Consider the following 16,275-nt stretch of genomic DNA (forward strand, 5'->3'; position numbering starts at 1 on the left):
TTATCTCCCTATCTCGTTAGAATTTCAGTTTCAATTTTAAAAATTGGAAAGGGAGAGAAGTTAAGTGGTAGATCACGTAATGAGAACTAGCTATCTGAATTCTGGCAGCAGAAGATCCTTTGGGGGATGGTGGAAAACTCTGTATATTATTTCTGTCAGGCTGAGGGTCAGAGGAGAGGGGGGAAAATGTTCTTAAGAACCACGTTTGTGAGGCCGCTCGCTTAAAGCCACGGATCCACTAGTCAACACATCTTCTATTTAAGGTTCTGTAGCACCGAGGCTGGGACTAGGGGTCACTTCCTTAGGAGGGGATAAGAAGGGGTTCCTCCGATGGCAAAAACCCATTTCCTCCCATTCCCCATCCACCGCGGTGGCCCGAGGGTCACCCCGAACCCAGGCCGATAATGCTGTAGACTTCCTTAGTCACGCCCAGATTGCGCCCAGCCACAAACACCCCCGACTCCCTAGGAGAGCCGTTCTCCATCCCCAGGGTCCTCTGGCTTTGAAGGAGGCAGCACCACGCCGGTGGCCATCGGCCCTGAGCCGCTGGACGCCCCGCAGCAGGAAACTAGGGGCCCAATTGAGCGGTCGTGCCGGCGGAGGGCTGGGGTCTCAGGAGGGTGCGCTACCACCCACTCTAGTTCAGCGCGTGACTGTCTCATTGTTTCCTCACCGCGGGGGGCGGGGACGCGCGCGCCAGAGCGCTCTAGCTTGGGGGGGGGCGCGGGGTCGACGAGGTGTAGGGAACCTGAGGGGCTCTGGCGTTCCTAGGCGGTGCCCCCGCTGCTTAAGCAACCATGCGGTAAAGCATCTCACCACCTGCGTGCGTCGCCAGCTCCCCTCCACTCCTCTCCCCTCTCCCCTGGTCACCATCCCGCCCTCTTCCCTCCTCCTTCCTCTTTTTTCCCATCCTCCTCTCCCCCCTCTTCCCGCCTCCTCCCTCCCTCTTTCCCTTCTCCTCCCCCGATTCCGAGCACTCTATTTAAAACCAGTTTCCTGCTCCACAAAATGGCCTCCGCGTTTGACACCTGCAGTCACGTGATCCGCCGCCCCCTGGGCTTTGGGCCTCTCTTGGCCTAACTCCGATTTCGGGGAGTCTGCTCACGAAAACGCTACGGTCAATTAGTTTGGAGAAATCTCACAACACATCCAAGTCCGGGGGCTGAGAAAGGAGAGAATACTCCCAAGAAGCAATGGAACAGCGAAAACTGGAGACGTTACGGAAAGAAAAGGGGAAAACGCCTAAATTAGATTTTAAGGTATCCCAGCTGGCGGAAAGCGGGAGGCGAGGAATTCTCGCGAGATCTCGAGACCTCCTAGACCTTGGCTAGGGTAATAGCGGAGGACAGGGGAAGTGGAACTCAAGCGAACTAGGACAGTATTTGGCGCTCTCAGTGCCAAGGTAGGACGACGAGCCGGGGACGCGACCGACTAGGAAATCCCGCGAGGTTAGGACTAAACGAGAGCGCAGTAGCTAGGCAGAAGTCGTAGCGGCGGGAGGAGTGCGGGTGTGAGAGGGAGGGCACACGTCTTACGTGCTGACGTAGCAGCCGTTCCAGCGGGTATATTAGATCCGTGGCCGCGCCGTGCGCTTTAGAGCCGCAGTTCTCCCGTGAGAGGGCCTTTGCGGTGAGCCAAACACATTAGCTCAGCAGCGGAAGACTCCGAGTTCTCGGTACTCTTCAGGGATGAGTCATGTGGCGGTGGAAAATGCGCTCGGGCTGGACCAGCAGGTGAGCCGCAGGGAGCCTACCAGGGTTGTTGCTGCATGAATTCCCTCCCCTGACCTAACCTGGTTTGTGGCGCAGTGCTAGCTGGTATCCTCAGTTCCCATTTGCTGGGTCCCTCGGGCTGGCGAGTGTGAATGCCCTAGGGCTGTGGGGGAACGGGAAGGTGACAGGAATGGTAGTTGTGGCTGTCGTGGGGGCCCCTACTTGGCTCGCGGTATTGTCCCCGGCCCGAGCACAATGGCGGCTTTTGTGTGTGCGTGCGCAGGCGGGCGGAGGGGGAGGGGCGCGCGCTCTCGCGGAGGCGCGCACGCGCGAACCACGACTGACTAGTGGCCCATGGGTGGGGGGGTGGCGGCGTGGCGCGGTGGTTCACGAATGGGGACCTTTTTGGTCCTCAGGGCTCCGGCGCTCGCGGCGTGCGCGGCTCGGATTCCGGTCACAGAGCCGAGCGGCGTTGGCGTGTGTGTGTGTGTGCACGCGCGTGTGAGCGGGAGAAGGAACGCGGCCCTGGAATGTGGGAGGGGGCGGCGCGGGGGGTGGCCTTCGCGCGGGGTAATGGCGGCGGCCTCCTTTGTGTGGTGTCGGGTGGCTGGGCGGCGCTGCGGCCCACGAGCGGGAGAGGCCGGGCCGCCGAGGGCCCGGAAACGGGGATGGATGGGCATCTTGTTCCTCCCGGGCTTCCTTCCGCAGGTCTTTTTCGCTCCAGCCCGGCTTCCGCAGGCCGGGAGCCACGGCCCGTGAGGCCGCGTTTCCGGAGTGGAAAGTTTTGTGACGCAGATTAGGGGGGGGAGGGGGAGGGAGGGAGGAATGGGCCGCTGCGTGCGCGGTGGCGCCGGGCTCTGGGGTTCGTGGTTGAACGCGGTGGGGAGACGTCAGGGAGGTTTGCGGCCCCCCCCCGCTTCACATTCTCACCACAGTCACTGTGTGGCGATTTAGCCCAGGGCCGCACGTCGTTTTGGGGGGTGGGGGGTGCCACGGAGTGTACGAGTGTCCTCAGGGTAAGGACACTTCGATGCGGGCGTTTGATTAGGGACTCGGCTAGAGGAAAAACACCCGGAATGTGGCTTGGGGAGAAATAAACAATTTTGTTGTTGACTTGTTGCTGCTTGTGGACTGAAATTTTGAAATAGGTCAGAGGCTCCGGGTCTGTCGTCTTAACTGGAACGCCCTCTTGTAAGGGTTTAGTTGTAGAGGAGGGGTTCTGGGCTGAGGTGGCAGGAAGTCTGCATCCCTCAGCAACAGTGGCACCGCGCTTCAGAGAAGCTCTTCAGTGCGATGTTTGTTGCCTTTAAGTAAACTTCTCCTACCACGAGCTCCGAAATTCTGAAACGAAGTCGAGTGACGCAAATGAATTGTCAATAGACTTTAATGTAGTCGTGTGTAATATGTTTTTAAGGGCTTAACGACCTGTTTTGGGGGGGGGAGCATTTTTTCCATTAATGAATCAGTTTGAATCCTCCAAATTGCTGACGCGTCATGTTAAATGGAGCAGAGACATAAAAAATCTGTTATCAGGAGCATAGGCTGTTCCCAGTTTTAACATTTACCATGTAGGTAGTGCTGTATTTAAGATTCTAGGTAGGAATGAAATTTGTAATCGAAGTAATTGGAAACAAGTATGTAGAGTCGTTAGAATTAAGCAGCAAGCTAATTCACAACTGAGAAAATTGCAATAACGTAATCCTAACACTTTACAGTAGCATTTAGTGTTTGCCAAGTGTAAAATTAATAACAAAACGTACTGCAACAAGTGCAAAAAGTTTGTTCCTATCGTGCGTTAAAGTATCAGTCAGTTGCTGAGATAACTAGTGCAGAGAAAACATGACAGCGTTTTTGCTGATAGAAATTAGGAAATGAGCTGCCTTACCATAACTCATTTTTTTTTTTCAAGATTTAGCATCTGCTTCCAATTTTCAGTGCCTCCATTGATGATGCTTGCAATTTGACAATACAACCTTGAGCTTTTAACAGAGGACTTAAACGTTATGGTATAGCGTATCACCTTTGCAAACAGGTGGCAATAGTGCTGTGACTGGGTACACTAAAAAAATGAAACACTGCTTTTGGCACATATAGTTTTCCCCCATTGCTTGTAAATAGTTTGTTTGTTATTACAGAATGCGATGAAGATAGATCTCTTTTTTAGAATGTTGAGGCTTTGAGCTACCAGTGTAAAGGGATGAGTAGACATGGAGATAAAGGTAGTAAAATGTGTCCTACTCATTAAGGACCCTAAATGCCAATTGTGCCATTTATGTCCGAAGTGTTCTGAACTTAACTGTGAAAGTGGGAGAACATGTAGGTACCTACTTCATAGGGTTGTGCTTAGTAGTGCTCAGTAAGTGGTGGTTATATTAATTTTTGTTCTGAAGAGTGCTACCCTCATTTAAAATATTTGTGCAGTATTTAGGGATAAAGGAACTGTGAAATGGTCGATAAAATTTTTGTTCTGACATTTTTCAGGTGTGCTTTGTAGGTTTAAAATAATTCCAAGTAGAAACTTGGTGGCATTGAAAACATTTGTCTCCAAATGTTTGGAGCTAAAATGAATCCAATGACTATTTGACATTTTAAAATAATTTAAATTTCTTGAACTTTTACTATGGAAAATGTTACAGGGAAGATTCATTTTGAATGAATGAGTTAAATTTGGACCCAGTTTCTCCTGGATAGCACCACCATCTTGGTGTGGTACCTTCTGCAGTATATACAGTAGTACTGTAGTAAAGTATTTTGCATTTGCTTACAACTTAATTATCTTCGAAGCACATTCCTAGTCACATTCTCCTTAAGAGTTTCACGTCCCCGGTGAGGCAGACAGGGCAACTAGTGCTAGTAAATGCTAGAGAGCAAGACTAGTTTTCTCTTAGTGTAATATTTCTGCACACGGGCTGCTAACCAAAGTTTAACTCTTTTCTAGTTTGCTGGCCTAGACCTGAACTCTTCTGATAATCAGAGTGGAGGAAGTACCGCCAGCAGTAAGTAAAACATTTTATGGATTTACTGTGAATATTAGGGCTTTTAAAAAAATTTCATTTCATTGAAATACAGTTGATTTACACTGCTGTGTTACTGAGTATTAGAGCTTTAATACCTTAATATTTCGTTGGATTTGTTTAAAATTTAAGAATTTCCCTGCCAGTCTTTACTGTGTAAAGAATTAGGTGGGTAGCATCGTTGGGGGGTTTAGGGGGGTTTGTTTTGTTTTGGCCGCGCCGCGCAGCATGCAGGATCTTAGTTTCCTCACCAGGGTTGGAACCCATGCCCCTTGCAGTGGAGGTCCCGTGTTGTGGTCTTTTGATAACAAAACGGAGTAGTTTTCTTGAATGAAAACAATCATTAAGGACCTTATACAAAACACAAATTATCTCTAGAAGGGTTTGATTATGTCCATTATGAATCCTGAGCCCAGCTTAAAGGTGATGGGAACGTGTATATCACTATTAGAGTGAATCTACCAGAATTAAACTGAATAAAGGGAACATTCACATTGATCAGCTACAGCTATCCCTTTCCCATGAAGAACATGAGACTTAATAATAGAACAAGGCTAGGGACTTCCCTCGTGGCCCAGTGGTTAAGACGCCGCGCTCCCAATGCAGGGGGCCTGGGTTCGATCCCTGGTCAGGGAACTAGATCCTGCATGCCACAACTAAAGATCCCGCATGCTGTAACTTAAGACCTGGTGAGGCCAAATAAATATTTAAAAAAAAAAAATAGAATAAGGCCATAATGAATCTTGGGGTGGTGGTTAGGATTTTAAATGCTGCATTGTTGTATTCTTTTGAAAAGAAGTTAGATATAGAAGTTTTATTTAATTTTTTTTTTTCCTTAAAAGGGTTTCTTGGATACTTGGTAGAGATTAGTATTAAGGTGTAGGGGATCTTGGTGGTTTATTATTGGCAGTAGACCTGCTTCAGCTCAGGTCTCTTCCTACCCTATTAACGAAAAAGAGAGAAAAAAAATGTGTATTGGCTGTATGTAAGGTCTGAAAGCACCATTTCTTCAAGCTCTCTTTGTTGCATAGTAAGGGGCATGTCTTCATTTTTAGGCAAGAAGGGCCTCACTGGGCACAGTTACTTGGTATTTGTTTTAAATTTCACTTTATTTGCCATGCTAAGAATCATTTAGGACTTGATCATTCTAATAGAGATCTTTAATAATTAATTCAACCCAGAAGTGAAAAAGTTAAATTGCAGGTTAACTAGAAATAAAGCAAGTTGACTTTACTTGGTGGATATATACATTATTTGCTTTTGATTCTCATCCATTGTCTAGACTGTATTCCTGTGCATACAGAAAAACAGTTGACTTAAACTCTGCAAGTCTCGAATTAAAATTCACAGTTCCTTGAAATCATTCTCCCTCTTGCAACTTTCCCATGTTACATATGTATTCTATGTCTTGGAACTTAACCAGGGTAGAAACAAAAAAAGCCTTTTAGTGGCTAGTTACATGTTTATTACTTTTAGGTTGTTACAGTAACACTTTTGCTACATGTTAAATGATTTACTAATGTTTGTTACACGTTTTTTAGGTTGTTGTAGTAATACTTAAAGTTGTAACTCTTTTAGTTTGTGGCAATTCTCAAATCATAGCAGGCCTTTTAAAATATTGTGTTAAATTAACCACTAGTGACAAGTTAAATTTATGTAATTGTAGATTTAAACTGTTAGGTTCCAAGTCAAACCTGTTCTCCTTTCCCTTTTAAAATTCTACTTATTAAAGCAATAACCCATTTAAAATAAAAGTAGATTTTTTTCCCCCGCTTCTTAATTTCCAAGTACATAGTCAGACTGGAGGACTATAGATTTAAAAAATTTCTTTCCAGGACTGTTTTTTAATAGCACAAATTTTGGCCAAAAAGCTTTAACTTAAAGTTTTATGGAATATGACGTTTAACTTCGTTAATTTCTTTTAGAAGGGCGCTATATTCCTCCTCACTTAAGGAACAGAGAAGCTACTAAAGGTAAGTCCTTTGAACAACTTGGTATACCTAATTCTTGCTGCATTTGGAAGTTGGAGCCTAGGGAAAATGAGACACCTGGAGAAGTCTGTAAACTGTGCCTCTCCTGCTACTGGCAGAACTGTTTCAGATATTAGGGTTTACTCATTTTGGAAAAACTCATCTAATGTCAGACAGTGGAAAACTGCATTTCCTATGTCAAACTCTTCTGAGGCCAAGGGCATGGTTTTGTACAATTTCACTAGTCTTGTGCTTAACCTGTGTTTGTAATCATTCACAGCATGATTTCAATTTGAAAAAGGTGATTGGGCACCCATTACTGTGTAAACCAAACTGCTGCATAGTGATGACAGCCCAGTTATTTCTGTCTTGCAGAGGCGCCAAAATGAAGATGGGGTTATTGGGGAATAGTTAACAAGCATTGGGCATGCTCCCAATAGATGGGAGTGATTCTCTGGCTTCATCTCCTTGCCTTAACTGCTTCATTTTAAAGGTCTTGTCTAAAAGGTATCACAACAGCTGGTCTTTTCCCATTAACTTTGTAAATAAGTGACAGAGAACTAGTAGATGGTTCATATTATGGGACAATTGTTTGGGTGCTGTGTATTCCATAAAATAGGTGATCTGAGATTTGGAGGAAAAGGGGAAGGTCAGGAAAACTGAAGGTCAAGAAGGGGGAAGATACTGGATAAAGAAGGCAGGATTGGAAGGGTGGAGAGTCCACAGAAGCACATGGTTTGCTGTCGTTTCTCCATATCCATATGTAGTCCGTGTTAGCTTCACTGTCCCTGGTAATACATGGAATATAAAATCTGTATTATAATTTCTTGGCTATCATATCATTGCTTTTATTTATTGTAGTCTTTATCGTCATGGGTTCTCATTCCTTAGAATGCACTAGCTGAAATTGACTCCCATGTATTTTTAGTGCTTTTCTCCCTTTGTTGCAATGACAGGAATCAAAGCAGGGAGAGAGGCGGTATCATATAGGAGTTAGAGCTGAAAGAGATCTTAGAAATCTAACTCAGCTCTTTATTGGTAGCCAAGACTTGATAACCTGGCTGGTAGAGGCAGGAGGTGGAAGGAAAGTAACCTAACTTATAAACTATCTCTGACTGTTTAATAAAGTGTCACTGAAGCTAGTTAAATCCTCTACTTGTCTTTAAACCGTCTACCTGTTGGGATAATTTACACCTTGGTTATCCCCTCTTACTGAATGTTTATAGCTGTACCCTAGGAACCTGTCTACACTGAGTTGTGTAGAGCTGAGGATTTTCCTTTATTATATTCCTAATTCTCATCTGGTAGTATGTACTTCATGTGAACAGAGCACTGTTCTTAAACTTTTTACTATTGAAACTAAGAAATACTGTATTAAACCAAGTAAACTGACATTTTTAATGTTTTAAATGAATGTCACTTCTAAGAGACATTGAAATAATGGTAACTCCTAGTAAACTCATTCACACCTATAAAATGAATGGAAGTTAAATCGTGATGGTTATGTAACAATACCGTAATCATTGTGTTACAGGCAAAGCTATTATTGATCTTTTAGAAGTGGTATTCATTCAGAACATTTTCAGACTGTCAGTTGCGTTGTTTAGTGCACAGTATATTCTAGTGCCGTGGTAGGAATATTTCCATTGTCCCTCTGGTCCAGAGATGGGTTAGTCAGTGGAGGGCTTCAGATTTGGAAACATGTTTTAAAGTATTGTCATTTTCTAAATAATATAATAACATGGGTTTGCGGTTTTTTTTTGAAGGATTCTATGATAAAGACAGTTCAGGGTGGAGTTCTAGTAAAGATAAGGATGCATACAGCAGTTTTGGTTGCCGTAGCGATTCAAGAGGGAAGTCTAGTTTCTTCAGTGATCGTGGAAGTGGATCAAGGGGAAGGTGAGTGATTTCTTATTTTCTTGCCTTTTTTACGTGTACAATACAGCAATTTAGAAATTGGTCTTTAATTTGTACTCTGACCATTAAGCATGATATTTTTTCCCCTTAGTAGACCACGTACTTGGATGTTAAGTATTACATCTGTTTAATCGTATTTATGTATTTTGTCAACTGTAAGAGGTCTACTAAATTGAACTTGTTATTCAAGAATTAGATTAGAAGAAGAACATTCCTTTTGGCATAATGAAATCAGTTATATTTCTCTAGTTTTACATATTCTACTTAAAATTTTGTTTTAGTGAATGGCCTAATTTGGTTGACATTTTCGTGGATATTCTATATGACAATTTTTAAACACCTTATATTTTTGATTACACAAGTGTGGTGAACTGACCTCATGCGCCTAATAGCTGTGGTTAGTCCTCTGTGTCCTGATTTTTCGAAAACAGGCCTAAAACTAAAAACATCTTAATTCAGGTAAGGATTATTTTCTACCTTTTTATCCAAAGTTTGTCACACAGGTGAATTGTCCTTTAAGTAGCATCCTGATATAACTGGGACAATTGATATTTGGTGTGATACTTTCCTCTTTTCCCTACCACTAGAAATATTTGGATGAGAATATTTAAAGGTGTAAGTTATATGCTGGTTTCATGTGTATAAGACTGATTCTTCCCCCCCACCCCTCCCAAGAGAAGTTTGTTTTTATTGAACTATAGTTGATTTACAATACTCTCATTAGTTTTAGGTATAAAGACGTGATTCAATTTCAACATGTATGAGGCCTGTGTAGGCTGTGTAATAAGAATAAAGAACGATACTGAATTTAGAAAATAAAGTTATGTAAATGATACAGTCTGGTTAGAGGGCCTTATTTGTCAAATAAGAGTAAGACTGAACTGGATTGTTGACATCCTTGAAATTAGCCATAACGAACTTCTCTTCAGGCACAGTTCTAGAGTAGTGGTAGGAATCTGATAATGGCTAAATGATAAGATTCTGATTAATTGGTTGTGCTGTTCAGGTTTGATGATCGTGGACGAAGTGACTATGACAGCATTGGTAGCCGTGGTGAAAGAGGTGGCTTTGGAAAATATGAACGTGGTGGAAATAGTCGCTGGTGTGACAAGTCAGATGAAGATGATTGGTCAAAACCACTCCCGCCAAGTGAACGCTTGGAACAGTAAGTTTTGAAATGTATGTTAATTGTGATGAAGCCTTATTGGCTATTATACCAAATAAACTTAGCCGATCTTCTGATTTCAGAGAACTTTTTTCTGGAGGCAACACCGGGATTAACTTTGAAAAATACGATGACATTCCAGTTGAGGCAACAGGCAACAACTGTCCTCCACACATTGAAAGTGTAAGTATTTTTGCTTGACCTTTAAGACAGAGGGAAGTGTAAGTATTTTCACAGCACATCAAGATGAGATGGGCTTCCTAAAGGCCTATATAGACCATGCCTGCTTTGTGTTAACAATCTTTTAAAGTTACTCTGAAAGCCTGCCTCGTTGGTTTGTGGAAAGGGGGAGATTGAGTTCAATGTTACCATCACTAATATTTGAAATAGAAAATGGGTCAGACATGGAAGGAACCCAAAACTTTTCCAGTGTAGGTTAAGCTTAGGGGGTTGTTGTTTTTCCCCCTCCCCCTCAAAATGTAACACGATAACTTTTATTTAAAGCAACTGTAAACTAAAGTACAAGTTGGTTGATAGGGTTTTTTTCCCCCATTGTATTTGTATAAAGCAAAATGGCTCCAGGTAGTATTTCTACCTATTTAATCCTGATGAATTTCTTGACAGTTCAGTGATGTTGAGATGGGAGAAATTATTATGGGAAACATTGAACTTACTCGCTACACTCGTCCGACTCCAGTGCAAAAGCATGCTATTCCTATTATCAAAGAGAAGAGAGACTTGATGGCTTGTGCCCAAACAGGTAAGCAGACTTGATAAAGTAAAAAGTTGTCCAGAATACCTTAACCCTGCTTGCTCTCATAAAACCAATACCAAAAAAATACGCAGTATCTGAAATATGGAGTATCTAAGTTTCATGAGGAAGCTTGAGTCCTGTTTGTAGCCTGACTGCTATACTTTGACATAGATAAGGAGTAGCTGGATGGTTTCTCTTTTGTCTTAGCCCTTTGGATCCTGTATTACCTCTAGTGTTTCCATTAGGGTGTCTTGGGGATAGCCTGTAGAAAGTCATGGCCCTGATATTGCTGCAACAGGGATAGGTTATTGTGATTGCAGTGGTGGGAAAGTTAGCACTATAACAATATTGTATCTGGGATAAGAAGGATAAGATTAGAGAATAGCTTGTGATCCATGGGAATGTGGCCAAGGGAAGGGTCCTTAACCTCCCATCTTTTGGGAATGGGGATAGTTACAGCCTCTGAATTGAGAACAGGCTTTATTACATCTGTGTGAGTTTGGCCAGTTTGAAAGAGTGACAAGATTCTCCCAGTAAAAATATATGGCACTTGAATAATTTGGTATCTTTCTTTCCCTATGGAAGAGTGAGAATGTCATCCTTTATACATTATCAGTATGTACAGTACCTACAAGGAAGTGTTAAAAATTGAAATTGACACCAGTTTTGAGACAGAATTCCTGCTCTCTTTGCACAAATGCGAAGAAGTGAATACTAACTACTACATTGTGAGTGACCAGAATTTGGTATACATTTTCTGTAAGCAAAATATTTTTTTGGATTATGGACCATGTGGTCTCTGTTGCAACTATTCAGCTCTGCTGTTGTATGAAGGCAGCCATAGATGATATGTAAAATTATTGGTCACAGCTATATTGCAGTAAAGCTTTATTTACGAAGATATAGGTTGGGCCTTAGTTTGCTAACTCCTATTACAGATTGATCAAAGTCGTCACTTGGTATTTTTTAAATTAGCTATTAATTTTTAGAAAATTAACTTGGGAATAAAGTAAAATTGCTAATTAATTGTTCAGTTGTTGGGCAGTTAAAAAACACTTATCTACCAATATATATTCAAAAATAATCAGGTTTTTCTGTGGTTAAATGAATATGCTTTCTTTTAAACAGGGTCTGGAAAAACTGCAGCATTTCTCTTGCCCATCTTGAGTCAGATTTATTCTGATGGTCCAGGCGAGGCTTTGAGGGCCATGAAGGTAAATATTTCTATATAAAATGGGAAATGATTGTAGAACCTTGTAGGTAGCTGTTGAGAAAGCTTTCTAAATGACAGTAAGACTTGTATTCTAACCTGTATAATTACAAACAGTTTTTACGTATAATCCGTGAATTACAGAAGGGAATTATGTGTAATGAACCTTTAAAAAAGGATGTTAAGAGTTTAAATTATAAATTATTTCTTAGGAAAATGGAAGGTATGGGCGCCGCAAACAATACCCAATCTCCTTGGTGTTAGCACCAACTAGAGAATTGGCTGTACAGATCTATGAGGAAGCCAGGAAAGTAAGTATGCATTTCAGAGATTATCGGCTTTCTCATTGATTCTGATGCAATGTTTTATGACCACGTAAAAAATCTTGGCCTTAAAGTTGATAAAAATTTCTTTGCTTACAGTTTTCATACCGATCTAGAGTTCGTCCTTGCGTGGTTTATGGTGGTGCTGATATTGGTCAGCAAATTCGAGACTTAGAACGTGGATGCCACTTGTTAGTAGCCACTCCAGGACGTCTAGTGGATATGATGGAAAGAGGGAAGATTGGATTAGACTTCTGCAAGTATGTTAATTTTTAAATGTGTGGAATGCACTAATTTAAAAAATTACTGGCCAATAGTTTTGTGGAACTTGTCCATAAATTTTAAGATGGAGAAGAGATTTATTTTAGTCTTCCAGCTTTTCCAAAAAGTTTGCTCGTGGTAATTTTAATGTTGAAAAATCGGTGACATTTTATTAGAGTCTAAAAATGACGAGACTTTGGGACCAGAGTCAAGTATAAGAGCTAATTTGGGTGTGTACCATCTTCGACCATTTATTTAGTGGCAGAGATCCTGTGCTGTGTCTCACGTACATGGGTCAAATTGTGTGGTGTGAGGAATTTAACTACCTGAATGAATAATTAATTGTGCTTATAGAAACAACTATATTAAAACTAACTTTTCTCCTCAAATTCTAAACTGGATTTTTTTTTTTTCATGGCAGATACTTGGTGTTAGATGAAGCTGATCGGATGTTGGATATGGGGTTTGAGCCTCAAATACGTAGAATCGTTGAACAAGATACTATGCCACCAAAGGGAGTTCGCCACACTATGATGTTTAGTGCTACTTTCCCGAAGGAAATACAGGTATTGTTTGCTGCTGCAAATCTTATTTACTTAGGAATTTGTTTATCTCAATAGACAATAAAATATATTTTTTTCTTTCAGATGCTTGCTCGTGATTTCTTGGATGAGTATATCTTTCTGGCCGTAGGAAGAGTTGGCTCTACCTCTGAGAACATCACACAGAAAGTAGTCTGGGTGGAAGAGTCAGACAAACGGTCATTTCTGCTTGACCTTCTAAATGCAACAGGTATAATTTTAGCATCACTCTGGTGGCTTAGGTAATAAATCCATTTGGAATCACCTTTATTGCTTTTCTCCTCATCCAAAACATTCTGTTGAAACAGTCTGTTTTAATTGCCTCTATTTGCAAGTTTACTAAGTGCAAAGAGAACCAAGCCACTCTTAGTGACAGAAACCTTGTAATATTTTAACTTTAGGCAAAGATTCACTGACCTTAGTGTTTGTGGAGACCAAAAAGGGTGCAGATTCTCTAGAGGATTTCTTGTACCATGAAGGATATGCCTGTACGAGTATCCATGGAGACCGATCTCAGAGAGATAGAGAAGAGGCTCTTCACCAGTTCCGCTCAGGAAAAAGCCCGATTCTAGTGGCTACAGCAGTATGTATAATATAATCTTATTTTCAAGGTTGCCATGTTCAGCTATTTGCTTTCTTTTAAATGGACCATATGTAACAGAAGTTATTTTCTAGGTAGCAGCAAGAGGACTGGACATTTCAAATGTGAAACATGTTATCAATTTTGACTTGCCCAGTGATATTGAAGAATATGTACATCGCATTGGCCGTACAGGACGTGTAGGAAACCTTGGTAAGTGTGTGGTTACTTGATGGTGTGGTGGTTTCTGATTTTCAGTGTGATTCTTGCAGCAAAGAACTTTCAGGATCTTATTAGAAGAACTCCTATTTTCAAGGAATGCAATTAAGATATATCTTAGCCGAAGTGGCAGGAAAAGCCAGGGTTTGTTCAAAGAAGTTTGAGTTGGTTAAATAGCAAATAGTTAAACCTCCTTTTTTAGTATTCTACTTAATACTCTAATATGAAAGTAATACTGTGATACTTTATGGAAGACCTTAATTTATGTACTTTTTGGAACTGTTTTAGGCCTTGCCACCTCATTCTTTAATGAGAGGAACGTAAATATTACCAAGGATTTGTTGGATCTTCTTGTTGAAGCTAAACAAGAAGTGCCATCTTGGTTAGAAAACATGGCTTATGAACACCACTACAAGGGTAGCAGTCGTGGACGATCCAAAAGGTGAGTTACAGATGGTGTATAATGATGGGGATGGGTGCTATGTCCAAGGTTAACTTTTCAAGGTTATTTAAGTGACATTAAGTTGGTGTCAGCCTTTTCATAGCTAAGGCCTTTTAAAAATCACTATTAGGGAAGATAGGGCTGGGTGGAATTGTGTGAATTGGAAAATCAGAAATTGGTCATTGGGAAGTTAGGATTTGGGTTGGGTTATCTGGTCGAAATTTCATCTTTATGTGAACTAACACATTTTTTTGGTCCTTGTAGTAGTAGATTCAGTGGAGGATTTGGTGCCAGAGACTATCGACAGAGTAGTGGTGCCAGCAGTTCCAGCTTCAGCAGCAGCCGCGCCGGCAGCAGCCGCAGTGGTGGAGGCGGCCATGGCAGCAGCAGAGGGTTTGGTGGAGGTAATGTTTATATTTTTAACCTCATATCTTTGGGAAGGGTTTTTTTTTTTCTTTTCCATCTTTTTCAAAGCATGATTAAAAATATTGGGAATTTCAGCCCTGTAGATTGCTTTCTGTAATTTTACATCAAAATATTTAAAGAAGGGAAAGATTGTATTAAACAGTGGATGACTTAATTAATTTTTCTCTTTTTTAAATCTTTCATTAGGTGGCTATGGAGGCTTTTACAACAGTGATGGATATGGAGGAAATTATAACTCCCAGGGGGTTGACTGGTGGGGTAACTGAACCTGCTTTGCAGTAGGTCACCCTGCCAAACAAGCTAATATGGAAACCACATGTAACTTAGCCAGACTATACCTTGTGTAGCTTCAAGAACTCGCAGTACATTACCAGCTGTGATTCTCCACTGAAATTTTTTTTTTAAGGGAGCTCAAGGTCACATGAAGAGTTGAAAGGAACAATCAGCAGCCCTGTTCAGAAGGTGGTTTGAAGACTTCATTGCTGTAGTTTGGATTAACTCCCCTCCCAACCCCCATCCCAAACTGCATTTATAATTTTGTGACTGAGGATCATTTGTTTGTTAATGTACTGTGCCTTTAACTTTAGACAACTTTTTATTTTGATGTCCTGTTGGCTCAGTAATGCTCAAGATACCAATTGTTTTGACAAAATAAATTTACTGAACTTGGGCTAAAATCAAACCTTGGCACACAGGTGTGATACAACTTAACAGGAATCATCGATTCATCCATAAATATTATAAGGAAAAAACTTATGCGGTAGCCTGCATTAGGGCTTTTTGATACTTGCAGATTGGGGGAAAACAAACAACAAACGTCTTGAAGCATATTAATGGAATTAGTTTCTAATGTGGCAAACTGTATTAAGTTAAAAGTTCTGATTTGCTCACTCTATCCTGGATAGGTATTTAGAACCTGATAGTCTTTAAACAAGCCATTCCAGTCATGATGAGGTGATGTATGAATACATGCATACATTCAAAGCACTGTTTTCAAAGTTAATGCAAGTAAATACAGCAATTCCTCTTTCAATGTTTAGGCAGATCATTAATTATGAGCTAGCCAGATGTGGGCATACTATTACAGGGAAAGTATAAAGGTCTGATAACTTGAGATAGGTTTTTAGAATTCATCTACTTAGACTTTTTAAATGCCTGCCATAAAAGAAATTGAAATGGTAGAATGGCTGACCACAGCAATGACCAGCCCTCATTAGGGCCCTGGATGATTTTTGGTCTAATAACGCATGCTAGTGTTGATGTTTTTTGGTCAAGAGGGTATGAACAGGAAGAATTAATGCAGCAGGCTTTATTTTAAATGCCGATTTACATTACTCTGTTCAAGCTGCGTTGAGATGTTAAACTGGCTTACTATAGACTTTGTAAAAATGGCTCCAGAAGAGTAACAAACTGAAATCTTTGAGATCACACAGGTTGGAAATATGTACATAACTGCACAAGGTGTCAATTCTGCTATACAGTGCAGTTTTAGTCAGTTTTAGTTGCATAGGTTTCCATTGTATTTATAGTCTGTTTATGCTAAATCTGGCCAAAGATGAGCATTGTCCACCACTAAAATGCCTCTGCCACTTTGAATTCTGTGCTAATTTTGTGGCCAGAATGCGGTGATCAAAACGCTCAATCTTTTTACAGTGGCATAGGAAGATGGCAAAAATTTCCTAAAGTGCAATAGATTTTCAA

The 16,275-nt window shown here is 41.3% G+C and overlaps 1 protein-coding gene across 3 annotated transcripts; it reads left to right on the forward strand.

The window, feature by feature from the left end:
* Positions 1–1,688: 1,688 nt before the first annotated feature.
* On the forward strand, positions 1,689–14,840 carry DDX3X (DEAD-box helicase 3 X-linked; the record flags this gene model as incomplete). 3 transcript variants are annotated; one of them, XM_079727767.1, is made up of 17 exons in its annotated part: positions 1,689–1,733; positions 4,651–4,708; positions 6,652–6,699; positions 8,463–8,595; positions 9,620–9,778; positions 9,862–9,961; positions 10,403–10,538; positions 11,661–11,746; positions 11,955–12,053; positions 12,165–12,325; positions 12,748–12,892; positions 12,974–13,118; positions 13,309–13,490; positions 13,583–13,700; positions 13,995–14,148; positions 14,413–14,552; positions 14,761–14,840. In XM_079727767.1, the coding sequence occupies 17 exons, from the start codon at positions 1,689–1,691 to the stop codon at positions 14,838–14,840; spliced, it is 1,989 nt and encodes a 662-aa protein (XP_079583893.1). The 3 variants fall into 3 exon arrangements, with proteins under 3 accessions (XP_079583893.1, XP_079583894.1, XP_079583895.1); XM_079727768.1 differs by having other exon boundaries at positions 14,416–14,552; XM_079727769.1 differs by lacking the exon at positions 6,652–6,699.
* Positions 14,841–16,275: the final 1,435 nt, after the last annotated feature.

This window comes from Hyperoodon ampullatus (assembly GCF_949752795.1).
Source record: "Hyperoodon ampullatus genome assembly, chromosome: X".
Lineage (NCBI taxonomy): Eukaryota > Metazoa > Chordata > Mammalia > Artiodactyla > Ziphiidae > Hyperoodon > Hyperoodon ampullatus.